The sequence below is a fragment of the Prionailurus viverrinus genome, chromosome E1 (assembly GCF_022837055.1).
Source record: "Prionailurus viverrinus isolate Anna chromosome E1, UM_Priviv_1.0, whole genome shotgun sequence".
In the NCBI taxonomy this organism is placed as follows: domain Eukaryota; kingdom Metazoa; phylum Chordata; class Mammalia; order Carnivora; family Felidae; genus Prionailurus; species Prionailurus viverrinus.
Genome location: NC_062574.1, coordinates 50,555,098 through 50,569,247, shown reverse-complemented (window position 1 = coordinate 50,569,247; position 14,150 = coordinate 50,555,098). Strand labels below are relative to the sequence as shown.

Here is a 14,150-nt window from a genome sequence, read left to right as displayed (position 1 = left end):
CCGCGAACTTCCCGCCCAGCGCGCGGACGCCCCCGCCCCCCCGCCCCCCGGGGCCGAGGTGGCGCGGGCGGGAAGGCGGGCGCCGCCGTGTCGGGGACTCACTTGGAGGACCAGCCGCGCCACTTGACCAGGTACTCCAGCTTGCCCTGCAGGGAAAGAAGAGGCGCGTGAGCCGGGGCGGGAGGGCGCGGGGAGGGCGCGGGCCGGGCCGCACGCACCTTGCGGAGCCGCTTGCTCAGGATGCACTCGGCGGCGAAGACCTGCTCACCCACGCTGCTCAGCTCCTCCATGCTGCCGCGCGCGCCCGCTCCGACCGCGGCGCCCGCCGCTCCCCGCTCCCCGCGCCGCCGCCGCCGCCGCCGCCGCCGCGCGCCCCGCCGGCCGCACACAAAGCACCGCCCCCGCCCCGCGTAGGGCCCGCCCCGCGCACGCGCACCGCCGCCGCGTCCCCGCGCCGCGCCCGGCCCGCGCCCGCCCCCGCGGGCCACCCCCGTCCGGCGCCGACCAATGGGAGCGCGGGGGCGGGCGCGGGGCGGGGCGCGCATTGTTCGCGGCGGGCTCGGCCTCGCGCCCGGGGCTGGGGTCCCGCGCGCGCGCGGGGGCCGGGCCCGGGGTGGGGGGTGGGGTGCGTGTGGGTCCCTCGCGGGGAGGAAGGGGAACTCGAGGCCTGGGACCCGGGAGCCGCCCGCCGTGCCCCGCTTGCGCCCCGGGGCGCGCCTGGCCTCCTCCGAACTTCGTTTTCCGGGCAAAAAGCCATTGTTCGGGCCCGAACGGGGGGAAGTCGGCCGCTTCCTGCCCCTGCCTCCGAGGGGCGCTGCTGCGGGGCCCCGCCCGCCCTCTACCCTTCCGCACTGGGGCCCCTTCTGCTTGGGGCAGAAGTCTTCTCTGTTTTGCGCGCCGGCCAGCCGAACGGGGCCGGGGGCGGGGAAGGAATGGGAGACAAAGTACTGGGGCAGCGGAGCAGCCTAGCCTTTTCCCCCCCAAAGGCGGGAGAGAAAAACGCACCAAATGAAGACGCGTATTGCTCCGTGTTTTCTTCGAGCCATGGAGAGTGGGACCCAGCCCCCCAAGATTTAGGGCACGCCGTTGGGAGGAAAGCAATCGCACCTTTTCTTACTTTGTTGCACGGTTCTGAAGAAATGAACGTGATGGTGGGGGTGGGTGGGGGGTGGGAGCGAGGTCGAGGAGATGATTCTAACCTAGGACTAGGTCTCTAATGGGCCCGACGGGATTTGGCGATGTGTCCTTTGCATCAGTTGCACGTGACGGAAAGGAGACCGCGTGGAGGCGGGGGTGGGGGTGGGGGGGGTGGCCTGGAGTCCCCTCTGGGGTCATCGTGGGCAGCCTGCCTTTTTATTTTCTGCTGAGATCCGTATTCCCTTGAGCAGCTCCCCCTTAAATCATTTAGAGCTTGAATCAAAGTCAAACGCTGAGTAAAGGCGATGTGCATCAGCCTTAACTTTTTCCACATCAATACAGTTTAACTCAATGAAAACCCATTTTCTGGTGTTGGCGTCTCCCTTGAATGCAGCTGCCAAGTGCTCTCTCTGCTGAGCAAATCAGAAAGTCGTTGCTTGTCGCAGGAGAATGTCTACAAGTAATTTTTGATCATTAAAGCCGCATTTATAAAAATTCTGCAGGAGAAATGTATTTGTCGCTGTTGTTCTAACGGAAATGCCTGCTGTAAAAATTGGGAACTGCAGGGGCCCCATCTTTCCATTTCTGGCATGTTTTCCAGCTTATTTGGTTAAGTATGTTTCATTCATTTGATATCCTGAAGAGACTTTGGATAACATTCACAAACTTAGATATTGCTTGCAAAGAAGGCAGGAAGGAGGACTCGCCTGGGTCTGGGGGGAGGTGATGGCTCAGGTGGGAGGGGCTGTAGCCCAGAACCCCTGCTTGGTGGTGAAACCCGTCTTCCTGGGGTGCAGAGAGCCGCTCGCAATCTGCAGCGGTTTCTGTGTCCCCATCTTGTGGAACTACTCAGTAAATTGTGGGGCTGAAGCCAAAGGTGTATTTATTGTAGTCCTAAAAATAGCTGGGTCAGTTTCAACTCAGGTTTCCTTGCAGAATTTGTCTTGGGTGTGAGGTTTTTGCCCTGGAAGTTTCCAGTTTCCTCTTGGTGATATATGGTTCCCGGGGATACTGGCTTAATTTTTTTTTTTTTTTTTTAAGAAAAGGAAGCTTAAAGAGGGGAGTTTTTTCTAGTTTGTCTAGAAGTTGATCCTAACCAATTAAAAAAAATCAGTTTCCTGAAAGGCGTAACACGTACATCGTCAATTCCACTGTGCACCCCCCAGTTTGGGTAAAATAATGTTTAGATAATTTATTTGGAGAAACAGATATGACAGATTTGAGTAGAATTAAGTCAGCAGATAAATAGGGTGGTGGTTGATCCAAAATTTGTGAAATGTTCCATAAAAACAAAACTAGAAGTAGGCAGAAGCAAGGAATAATTCCCGCTAATCCAATCGTGTCAAAACATGGGTTTGGGCTAAAGCAGATTCTGTCTTCCGTTTTGACTGTCACAGACTGTCGCATTTAAGAATTATTAAGACAAGTCAGAAGTAATTATTTTCTTGCTCATTCAACAAAGAGTCACTCAGCATTTGCTATCATCCCGGCAAGAGTAGACACAGCATGGAGAGTGCCTAGCAGTGCTGTTGTCTAAAGTCTTTTTTTTTTCTTTTAATGTTTATTTATTTTTGAGAGAGAGAAAGAGAGAGAGAGAGAGAGAGGGACAGAGCAAAAGCTGGGGAGGGGCAGAGAGACAGGGAGACACAGAATCCGAAGCAGGCTCCAGGCTCTGAGCCGTCAGCACAGAGCCCGACGCGGGGCTCGAACCCACAGACCGTGAGATCATGATCTGAGCCGAAGTCGGACGCTCAACCGACGGAGCCACCCAGGTGCCCCAAGTGCTGTCTCAAAGGAGCTTTCAGAGATGTTCTTGTACCTGCAAGTGCCTTGTATCTGCGCTTTCAATAGTTTCGCCATTAGCCATTTGTAGAGAGTGAGCACCTGAAATGTGGCTAGTGGGATTTTTGATTTTATTTCAGTTCAGGTAACTGAAATTTAAATAGCCACCTGTGGCTAGGGGTCATGTACCTGGACAGTACAGGTCCATAGGAATGTCAGGGATAGACTCGAAACACATTTCAAGCAAAAGAGTCATGTACTGCCTTGAATTAATCCTGGAACACGCATAGTTTCCTTGTACCCCCATGTACGCTTTCTTACACTCGAGAACGTTTATAACACATACAGGAAGGCGTTTAAAATACGGGCATACGGGAGGACGTTCAGACTAAATACTTCATTTAATGCCATGTTCTTTCTACGCAAGTGACAATGCGCGGGACACATGTTAACTCACTGATGTCTAAAACATCTCTGAGAAATACACTGCAAATACCGTGTCGTGACTACAGTCAGGGTTGGCTGTGGAAAGAGTAACTACCACCATGCACCCCAGACACGCTTCCTGATCCCACGGTGAGATCAGGATATGGAATAATACATTGCGCCCTCTTTAATATTAAAAACACTAAAAAAAATTTTTTTTAAGGTTTATTTATTTTTGAGACAGAGACAGAGCACGAACGGGGGAGGGGCAGAGAGAGAGGGAGACACAGAATCCGAAACAGGCTCCAGGCTCTGAGCCGTCAGCCCAGAGCCCGACGCGGGGCTCGAACCCACGGACCGCGAGATCGTGACCTGAGCCGAAGTCGGACGCTTAACCGACTGAGCCATCCAGGCGCCCCTGAACAATCTTTAATATTCAACGTGATGACTTGTCCCCCACCGGGTCCCCTCACGTTTGTAAGGCTGAGACGTGACTTACAGGCTAGCCGTGTTATGTGACGCTGATGCCGTGTACGTAATGGATACGTATTGTGTATACCTGACACAGCGTTTCGGTGCCAGAGCTCAAGTAAGAATAAGCACAGATAGGCTGCTTGCCGCAGCTCTCAACCTCAACCTTTTCCGGTTTGCCCAAGAATTGCCTGGGCGCACAGTGCGAATATTGACCCCTGCCCCCCCCAGAGCCTGACCCAGGAAACCCCCAGGCTGTCTTCAGCCTCGTTGCTTAGTACGCTTCCTACCAAGGGCAGCCTGTCCTCACTTTCCAGATGTGGAAAAGCAATCCCAAGTTGCTTAAGTCTTGCAGCCGGGGAACCTCTACCTGCCCTTTCCCACCTGTGCCTGGTGGGGGCGGGCAGGCCAGTGTGGGAGGAATTCAGAGGCCTGCACTCGGGAGGCCCTCCAGGGCTGACAGAGACAGCGGCAGCTGGGACCCGCCCCGGGGCCCTTAAAAACCCGCACAAACTCGAACTCCTCACCTTGGACTCTTGGGGCCGGGAAGGTTAAGGTTACAGGTGGTGAGCAGTGGACGGTTAACCTACCCCTTTATGGTGTTTTGGAGACCAGCCCACCGCCCCTTGCGGGACCCCCCCCCCCCCCATCGCATCGGGCTTTTATTTTAAAGAGTGTCATTTCTTAATTTTGCAAGCAAATCGGTCCCCGATGCCGGTGAGAAACGGTGCAGCAATGAACGTCTTTATCTTTGCACGTGCAAGGTGCTCGCACATCTGGAACAGCCTGCCTCGATTTTGTACTAAAGAGCTCGTTTTTGCTCGAGATCGCCAAGCTGTCCCCGAGGGGTGTGCTGATTTACATGCCTGCCCCAGACACACGGGGCTGACTCTGTCCCCTCATTCTCCGCAGACCCCTAGGAGTTGTAAGTCCATCCAGGGCATTTCTGGACACTTAGCTGGTCTCAGGGCTGTTCTAACAGAAATCAATCATGTCTGTTACACGCCCCACATCTGCTTTTTTTCAAGACCTTTGCCTGGTGCGGAATTGTTCGAGTGTAAAATGGTTTTATGAGTGCGCTTTGCCAGTGTGAAATGCATCATTTTACAAATTCAAAGGTAGCTTGCACTTAACAAAGTTCTGAAATCTAGGGTGATGCCCTTACTTACAAACCGATAATTAGTTCGGGGATTCAAAGCGGTAAACGAATGCACATTTATGAGTTTGCTAATTGTTCTTTCTGGCTGCTGGAGGTGATCTTGGACGTCCTTCATAAATCCTTCGAGCCCCACCAATAAACCCACGGGCTTCGGGAATGGGGGTTCTGAGACCCTGCTTACAAATCCCCCTCAGAATCAAGTGTTCGTTCTGTTCCACCCCCGTCATTAGCTGGGTTCCTTTTTGTCTGAAAGAACCCACACAAAGAAATGTCCTTTTGGTCACACAAAGCAAAAGAGATTTGCATTGCCTTTTTAAATCCTGCTGCGTTTTGATGAGAGAATATGAAATTAAGTCCAAAGGACACCTCTTTTTTTTTTTTTTTAAACCCCTTTCTTTGCTTCCTGTTGGCAAAAATCTCAGTGATAACGAGAGGAATTGCATTTGGAGTCAGGGAATGTTCGAACCCGAAGGTGGGGTGGGGTGGGGGGAGGTGCCTGGGTGGCTCAGTCGTTTGAGCCTCCGACTCAGGTCATGATCCCAGGGTTGGGGGATCGAGCTCCCCGTCGGGCTCCGTGCTGAGTGTGGAGACTGCTTGAGGTTCTTTCTCTCTCTCTGTCTCTCTCCCTCAAAAAAGAAAAACAAAACACAAAAACCAGAAGGGACTGTGGAAATGCCACTTTGCAGGTGAGCACAGGGTGGCCCGGGGTCTCTGTCCGAGCCTGGGCTCCTGCTCGTGTGGGACAGCGTCTTGCCGGCCACCCGGCCGCACGGCCATCTCTGAGCTCCGCTCCTCCACCGCCATCGGCCTTCGTGACTGTCAACCCAGCGGGGAGAGTGGGACGTGCCCCAGGGGTGCCAAATTCAGAAGGTTCAGCAGATACACTCTGAGAAATCCCTCCGGTCCCCAGCAGCCTGGTTCTCCATTCTAGAAGCAACACACATTCCCGCTTCCTAGGTTTTCTTCTGGGGGCATTTGGTCCCCTCCAGCAAGGGTGCCGGCCAGGAACCTTTCTTCCCCTCGCGCCCTCCAGTGGCTTTCCCTTGATCACGCACACGGCCGTGCACCTCCCGGTGTTCTGGATGCTGCTGTTTTCTCTTAGCAGTGTGGCCTGAAGGTTATGGCCCCTCAAGTGGGGCGACCTGCCGTGTTCCTTCGGATTCCTCCAGGATTTTCCGTAGCTGGATGTCTCGTGGCTTATTTAACGGGACCCTGACCGCTACGTGGTGAGTTGTCCCGATGTTTAGCTCTTGGCATTAATTAAAAAACCAAGTTCCTCCGCACAGTGGACTTGGAGAGGCACAGGCGCGCCGCGAAGGCGTCCAGGAGGCCGCGTGAACACTGGTTGAGACGCTGTTAATCGAACCCACGAAGCACAGGTTGGTCCTCGGCCGCGGCTCCTTCGGCCCTGCACGTCCTGGCTGGGTTCCGTGAACACGCAGGAATAACTCCCTGTGCTGACAGTGGTGGCCGCTGGCTTTCCGAGGTATTTTGATGGGATTTGTCTCTTTGGGGCTGGAACCCGATCCTTCGTTCTGGCTACAGAAGTGAGAGGGGTGCTCTCCGTGTCACCGGTTCACGTCTCTTTGGGTTCGACGGGCTGCCTCCTGTGGTCACTGCTTGTCCGAGGCTCCCGTCCTGGTGTGAATACTGCCGCCGGGAGCCTACGTGCCCCAGAATGACACGGCGGTGTCCCCACAACTTCAGTAGGTGGATTGGGACGTACCGCGTAGCGAGATGCCAGCCGATGGGAATTTGCAAGGCGACTTTTGGGTTGAAACGACTCACACAGCAAATACTTGCCAAGCGACGGCTCTTTGCCAGGCCGGTGCCGGGGAGGCCGCCGCAGGAAGGCAGAGCGATGGCCACTGGGTGGGAGCCAGGAAGCAGGGCCAGCAGTGGCCCGAGCCATCCAGGGAAGCGTGAGGACATGAAGCACAGATAAGGGCATCAGGTGCACCTAGGGCGGGGTCGTATTCCTCCAGGGGAACAGAACCAATAGCAGAAATGCCAATTCCTAAAGAGATTTCTTTTTTTTTTTTAACATTAACAATTTTTAAAAATTTTATTTTAGAGAGAGAGAGCACAAGCAGGGGAGAGGGGCAGAGAGAGAGGGAGAGAGAATTTTTAGCAGGCTCCATGCTCAGTGCAGAGGCCGATGCGGCGCTCAGTTCTGCAACCCTGGGATCGTGACCTGAGCCGAAGTCGAGAGTCAGACGCTTAACTGACTGAGTCACGCAGGCGCTCCTTGAAAGAGATTTCTTGCCATCGTGGGGGCTATCTGGTCAGGTTGGAAATCGCAGGGCAGGCTGCCAGGGAGGGTGGGCTGGAGCCCTAGGGCTGAAGCCACCATCCACGGGCAGAATATCTTCCTCCCAAACCTCGGCACTGTTCTCAAAGTCCTTCAGCTGATTGGGTCAGACCCACCCCGATTCTCCAGGACAATCTTCTTTACCTCAAGTCAGCCGATTGTGGATGTTATAGTCACATCCACAAAAATGCCTTCACAGAAACACCTCAATTCGTGTTTGATTGAGCAACTGGGGACAGTCGTCTAGTCGAGTAGACCCATAAGATCTCCAAGGTAGTGTTTTATTTATTTATTTTTAATTGTTTAAATGTTTATTTATTTTTGAGAATGAGGGAGACAGAGTGTGAGCGGGGGAGGGCAGAGAGAGAGAGAGAGAGAGAAAAAGAGAGACAGAATCTGAAGCAGGCTCCAGGCCCTGAGCTGTCAGCACAGAGCCCGACGTGGGGCTCGAACCCACGAACCGTGAGATCATGACCTGAGCTGAAGTCGGACAGTGAGCTGACTGAGCCACCCAGGCGTCCCTCCAAGGTAGTGGATTATCTGGAAAAAAAAAAAACAAACCCTAACTGTGGAACGATATTGTTTGTGTTTCCTAGGGCTGGAATCACAAATTATTCACAAACTCGGTGACTTAAAACAACAGAAATTAGCCTTCTTACCGTGCTGGAGGCCACAGGTTTGACGTTGAGGTGTCATTAGGGCCACGCCCCTTCCAGAAGCTCTACGAGAGGATGCTTCCAGGCTCTTGCAGCTTCTGCAAGAGGACGCCTGTGGTTCCCAGTGTCCCTTTGGCACAGGGACTGCCCCATCTCTGCCTCTATCCTCACGGCGCCTCCTTCCCTGGGTCCCCTCCTCTCTGTCCTTGTGTCTCAGACCTCCCTCTCCTCACCCTTATGAAGACACCAGTCGCTAGGTTGAAGGCCCACTCTAATTCCAGGGTGACATCCTCTTAACTCAATCACATCTGCAAAGACCCTCTTTCCAAATAAGGTCACGTCCACGGGTCCCCATGATCAGAGCTCGGACGCGTCTTTCTGGGGGTCACTATTCAACCCTCTGCAAATAATGTATGCTATTGCTTCTGCCGTGCAACCAAAAGGAATCTGTGTGTTGGCGGACGTGTACAAATTTTCTGCAAGGATCCCAAGACACAGATAGCAGTGACTGTGTTAGGCCGGCGGTGAAGAGCCCTTTAATGATCAATTTATGGGCCCATGAGTCAAGTGCAGTGTTTTACCTTGTGCACGTATACGCTTACGGAAAGCGCTATTTCCTGAGTTACCTAGCGTTTAAGCTCATCAATTACTTTGAGCTTTGTTAAAGTTCAATCTAGTTTTGGGCTCCTGGGTGGCTCAGTGCGTTCAGCGTCCGACTTCGGCTCAGGTCATGATCTCACGGTTCGTGGGTTCGAGCCCCGCGTCAGGCGCTGTGCCAAAGCTCGGAGCCTGGAGCCTGCTTTGGATTCTGTGTCTCCCTCTCTCTCTGCCCCTTCCTTGCTCGTGCTCTGTTTCTGTCTCCTTCAGAAATAAATAAACGTTTAAAAAAAAGCTTAATCTAGTGTTTAAAACTTAGATTTTATAAAGTTTTTTTATAATAAAAATATTCAGGTCCTGGTCTCTCCTCAATATATTCTGATTTCTTTTTTTTTTTTTTAAGTTTATTTATTTATTTTGAGAGGAAGGGAGAGAGTGCGCCCATGAGCAGGGGAGGGGCCGAGAGAGGGGGGAGAGAGAGGATCCTCAGCAGGCCCCACGCTGACAGCGCAGAGCCCTATGCAAGGTTCCATCTCACGAGCCGTGAGATCATGTCCTGAGCTGAAATCAAGAGTCAGATGCATAAGTGACTGAGCCACCTGAGTGCCCCTCTGATTTCTTTATCGCTGAGAGAAAGTAAAGATTTAAATAAAGAAGACTGTTTATGGATTGGAAGATTTGTATTTTTAAGATGCTGATTCCCTTCAGATTGATCTAATGATGTGACACAATCCCATTACAAATCTCAGCACAGGAGCACCTCCCTCCTCTCCCTCTCTCTCGGCCCCTCCCCTGCTTGCTCTCTATCTCTCTCTCAAAATAAATTAGAAAAACCTAAAAAAAAATATTTAAAAACAAACCAAAGGAATTGATAAGCTAACTCTAATTCTGAAATTAGTGGGGAAATACCAGGGAATTGGAGTCATCAATACACTTTCAAAGAAGGACAGGGTCGGAGAACTCACACTCCCCGATCAAGATTTACCGGAAACACGTAACCACTGTAGTGTGGTTTAGTTTGGTAAAGTCCTAGAGGCCAGGGGGTGTGGTCTGGCTGGTTCGCTGCTGTGGCCCCACCATAGAGAGGGCTCGGGGCACAGCGCACTCTCAAAAACTTGTAGAGTGAATGGAGAAGGTTCTTTCTGTCGCTCAAAGGTGAAGACAGCCAGGGAGGACGGGGTTATGGCGGGGCTGAGGCAGGGGAGACTTGGAAGCCGCTGGGATAGTGTTGGGACTGAGCCCAGCTCCCCCACCTGGAGGAGAAGCGGCCGCAGAGAGCCGGTGGCCTCGGAAGCTTCGCTGCACATGAGCACACACCGTCCTCGTGTGGAAGAGATAGCACTGATCCTGGGTCCCTCTACCAAGGCAGTGGTGCAGGGAGCTTATGTGCTGCCATGGGCCCTGGAAAAGGATGACAGGTGTAGTTTGTACCAGGGCCGGTATGGACCACAGGACAGAATGCACCAGGGCCGGTATGGACCACAGGACAGAATGCACCAGGGCCGGTATGGACCACAGGACAGAATGCACCAGGGCCGGTATGGACCACAGGACAGAATGCACCAGGGCCGGTATGGACCACAGGACAGAATGCACCAGGGACGGTATGGACCACAGGACAGAATGCACCAGGGACAGAATGCACCAGGGACAGTATGGACCAGGGCCGGTATGGACCACAGGACAGAATGCACCAGGGGAAAGGATGCAGTAAGGGGGCAGCAGGCACCAGAGGGCAGTGTGCATCAGGGAACAGTACGTAGGAGGGACAGTTTGCACCAAGGGAGAGTATGCAGTAGGAGACAGTACCCAAGAGGGGACTGGAGGCACCAGGGGACAGGACGCAGTAGGGCACGGTCACGCCAGGGGGCAGTGTGCACCAGGACGCATGCCCTTCCTTGTAGCTTCATCAGCCTGATTCCTTGTGATCAAAGTTTATCACCCTTTTCGGTTTGAAAATCTCACTGAAACTTTCAAACGTGTTTATGGCTCTGACAGGAATTGCCAAAATACCCCGTGGGAAGACCTTCTGGTCTTACGCCCCCCCTTCCCCCAGCACATATAGCTTCCCTCCCGTCGTCGGCAGGCCGTCAGGCCTTTCTCGCTTGATGGCCTCCTGCAGGTCAATGTGGGTTTCTTGGCTTATTTAATCTGCGTATTGTTCTTTAACTGTGCCTCGGTTTAAATTCGTCCCCGTCAGGGCATAAATCCCCGACAGCGGGAATGCAGCGTTCACCACAAAGCTTGGTACAGAACGGGGAACCCAGCGGTACCCATAAAAATGAGCAGTTTGCAGACAGGCATGGGGCAAATTCATCCCCAGACAGGGCATATTTGTGATTTTAAACCCTCAAGTCCTCAGTTCAATTAGAAATCCGTTTAAAAGTCCCTGGTAAAAGCTGGGTGAGCGTGTGAGGAAACTGGCACTCAGGCACCACGGGTGGGACTATAAACGGCTTCGATGTTTCTGGAAAGCAGTCTGCCGGACCCTCAAAAGCACTCGTGCCCTTTTATTGGGTAATTCCACACCTAAGGAACATCCTAAGGAAATAACAAGTAATCAGAGATGCACAGAAAGATTTATCTGTGTACTGATTTGCTCACCACAGCAGAGCTGATAAATACACTGGCAACAGCTCAGTGTTCATCTGTGGGCAGCTGACTTTACTAGACTGGGGAGTATTCATGCAAGGAAATTCACTACACCCCTTAAAGTTCAAGTTTTGGGAGCTCCTTGCAATGACATGGTGAAGCCCTGTGGAATGTTCCATGAAAAAAAGTGAATTAGAGAAATCTGCAGTGTGGTCTCCGTTTGGGGAAAACACCTATGTCTATGCGCATGGACAAGAGAGTGGGAAGAAATAATAAAATAGTGCTTACAGTTATTTTTTTTCTTTAAAAAATTTTTAAAAAATCTTTATTTATTAAAAAAAATTTTTTTAAACGTTTATTTATTTTTGAGACAGAGAGAGACAGAGCATGAACAGGGGAGGGGCAGAGAGAGAGGGAGACACAGAATCGGAAGCAGGCTCCAGGCTCTCAGCCATCAGCCCAGAGCCCGACGCGGGGCTCGAACTCACGGACCGTGGGATCGTGACCGGAGCCGAAGTCGGACACTTAACCGACCGAGCCACCCAGGCGCCCCAAATCTTTATTTATTTTTGAGAGAGAGTGGAGCAGGGGAGGAACAGAGAGAGAGGGAGACACAGAATCCGAAGCAGGTTCCAGGCTCCGAGCGGTCAGCCCAGAGCCCGACGCGGGGCTCGACCTCACCAACCGCGAGATCATGACCTGAGCCGAAGTCGGACGCCCAACCGGCCGAGCCACCCAGGCGCCCCAACATTAAAAAATTGTTAAACAAATCATGAAACAGGATAAAGAGAGGTACTGCGTCTCAATACAAGGTACAACCCGTCTGGTTTTCCTGTTCGTGAGTTTTAGAGATGTTAGCACACCTTTCGGAGAAATCACAGACCCAGAGGGCACGAAGGAGTCAGGCCTTCCCTGCCCCAGGGTAAGTGCCTCTACTGTGTGACTCTGAGACAGCACGTGGAGAGAAGCAGGGTAAGAAGGAGAGAGCGAGACACAGAGCAACGGAGAGACGGGGGACAGACCCGGAGTGTCCAGATACACCGGGGAGCTTCCTGTTGGGACAGCTCCTTGGTGGCTCAGCTGGTGTGGGCTGAGGTTCTGTCCCCTCATCGACATGGGCCCATGCTTTCGTTTCAACCTCCCCCCAAACATTGGCACGACTCGATGTTCTAGGCCAGAAACAATAACAAATTCCAAAAGGGGCAACCATCCGGGCCTCCTCTCTGATCACGAGGTCGTAAAACAGGAGACCAAAAAAAAAAAAAAAAAAAAAAGGCGGGGAAGGGGTCGAGAAGGAATCAAATCAGACACGTCTCAAAAGCAGACACGAGGATGTTATGTCTCCGGATGGCTCGGTTGCTTAAGCCTCAGGCTCTTGATTTCGGCTCACGGTTCTTGAGTTCGAGCCTAGAATCAGGCTCTGTGCTGATGGTGCGGAGCCTGCTTGGGATTCTCTCTCCTCCCTCTCTCTCTCTCTCTGCCCCTCTCCCAGCTCGTGTTTCTCTCTCTCTCTCAAAATAAACAAACTTACAAAAAATGGTCATGTCGCGGTGCCTGGGTGGCGCAGTCGGTTAAGCGTCCGACTTCAGCCAGGTCACGATCTCGTGGTCCGTGGGTTCGAGCCCCGCGTCAGGCTCTGGGCTGATGGCTCAGAGCCTGGAGCCTGTTTCGGATTCTGTGTCTCCCTCTCTCTCTGCCCCTCCCCCGTTCATGCTCTGTCTCTCTCTGTCCCAAAAATAAATAAACGTTGAAAAAAATGGTCATGTCTTATGTGGACCCCCCCAAAGATGTGTCACGTCACTGCTCATCAGGCAAATGTGAATTAAAACAGCACGGCCGTGAGAGGGGCCGGGGTTTAGAAGAGCAGCACCACTAACACCTGGTGAGGACGTGCCGAACCCGGGACCCGCGCTCGCTGCCGGGCCGTGGTGCCGGGCGGTGCCGGTGGTAGTTACAAAATGGTTCAGCTGCTTTGGGAATCAGGTTGGCAGTTGCTTAAAAGGTACATCAACCCTGGGGCGCCTGGGTGGCTCAGTCGGTTGAGCGGCCGACTTCGGCTCAGGTCACGATCTCGCGGTCTGTGGGTTCGATCCCCGCGTCGGGCTCTGTGCTGACAGCCTGGAGCCTGTTTCGGATTCTGTGTCTCCCTCTCTCTGACCCTCCCCCGTTCATGCTCTGTCTCTCTCTATCTCAAAAATAAATAAACGTTAAAAAAAATTAAAAAAAAAAAAAAGCTACATCAACCCTTAGCGTATGACCCAGAAAGCCCCGTAGGTATCTGTCCGAGGGAATTGAAAACACGTCCACACAAACCTTGTACTTGAACGCACGCAGCGGCTTCACGTAGCCAAAAAGCGGAAAGGGCCCAAGTGCCCTTCTGCTGGTGCCTGGATAAGGAAGTCTCGGTGCAGCCGTGGCGGGATGGGGGCCCAGCAGTGGAAGGGAAGAGGTGACATTGAAAGCAAAGAGGTAGACCGGTCTCAAAGTGCTGTGCTCGGTGCGAGAAGCCAGACACAGACTTACCCCCCTGTATGCTGCCACTCCTACGAAATCTAGAAAAGGGAAAACCTACAGGCACAGGAAACAGATCCGTGGTGGCCTGAGCTGGGCGGGGGCGGGGCAGGGCGGGCGCAAGGGGACGTTTTGGCGGGACGGTCCCCAGACGGGACTTGGGATGGAGTCCTGGCATCCTGCTTCCCCGTCCTGGGGGCTTCTTTCTCCTCTCTTGTGGGACAGCCCTGGAATAGAATGCCTTAGTGCCATAAAAAAATGTCACAGAGGGGCGCCTGGGTGGCTTGGTCACTTAAGCGTCTGACTTCTGCTCAGGTCATGATGTCGTGGTTCGTGAGTTCCAGCCCCGCGTGGGGCTCTGGGCTGACAGCTCGGAGCCTGGAGGCTGCTTCGGATTCTGGGTCTCCTTCTCTCTCTGCCCCTGCCCCACGCATGCTCTGTCTCTCTGTCTCTCAAAAATAAATAAACATGAAAGAAAACAACTATATACACGAAATGATTGCATGTT

At 53.0% G+C, this 14,150-nt stretch overlaps 1 protein-coding gene across 2 annotated transcripts in view; it reads right to left on the bottom strand.

The window, feature by feature from the left end:
• CBX2 (chromobox 2) overlaps positions 1-341 on the bottom strand; it is a 28,175-nt gene extending 27,834 nt beyond the window's left edge. For both annotated transcript variants that reach the window (XR_007146880.1, XM_047832862.1), the window contains exons 1-2: positions 219-341; positions 103-146 (exon numbers count right to left, since the gene is read on the bottom strand). Coding sequence is in view for 1 of the 2 variants with exons in the window: in XM_047832862.1 (XP_047688818.1) it covers positions 103-146; positions 219-290 (116 nt within the window). In the remaining variant the exon portion in view is untranslated. The remainder of the gene's footprint in view (positions 1-102; positions 147-218) is intronic.
• Between the last annotated feature and the right edge of the window lie 13,809 nt (positions 342-14,150).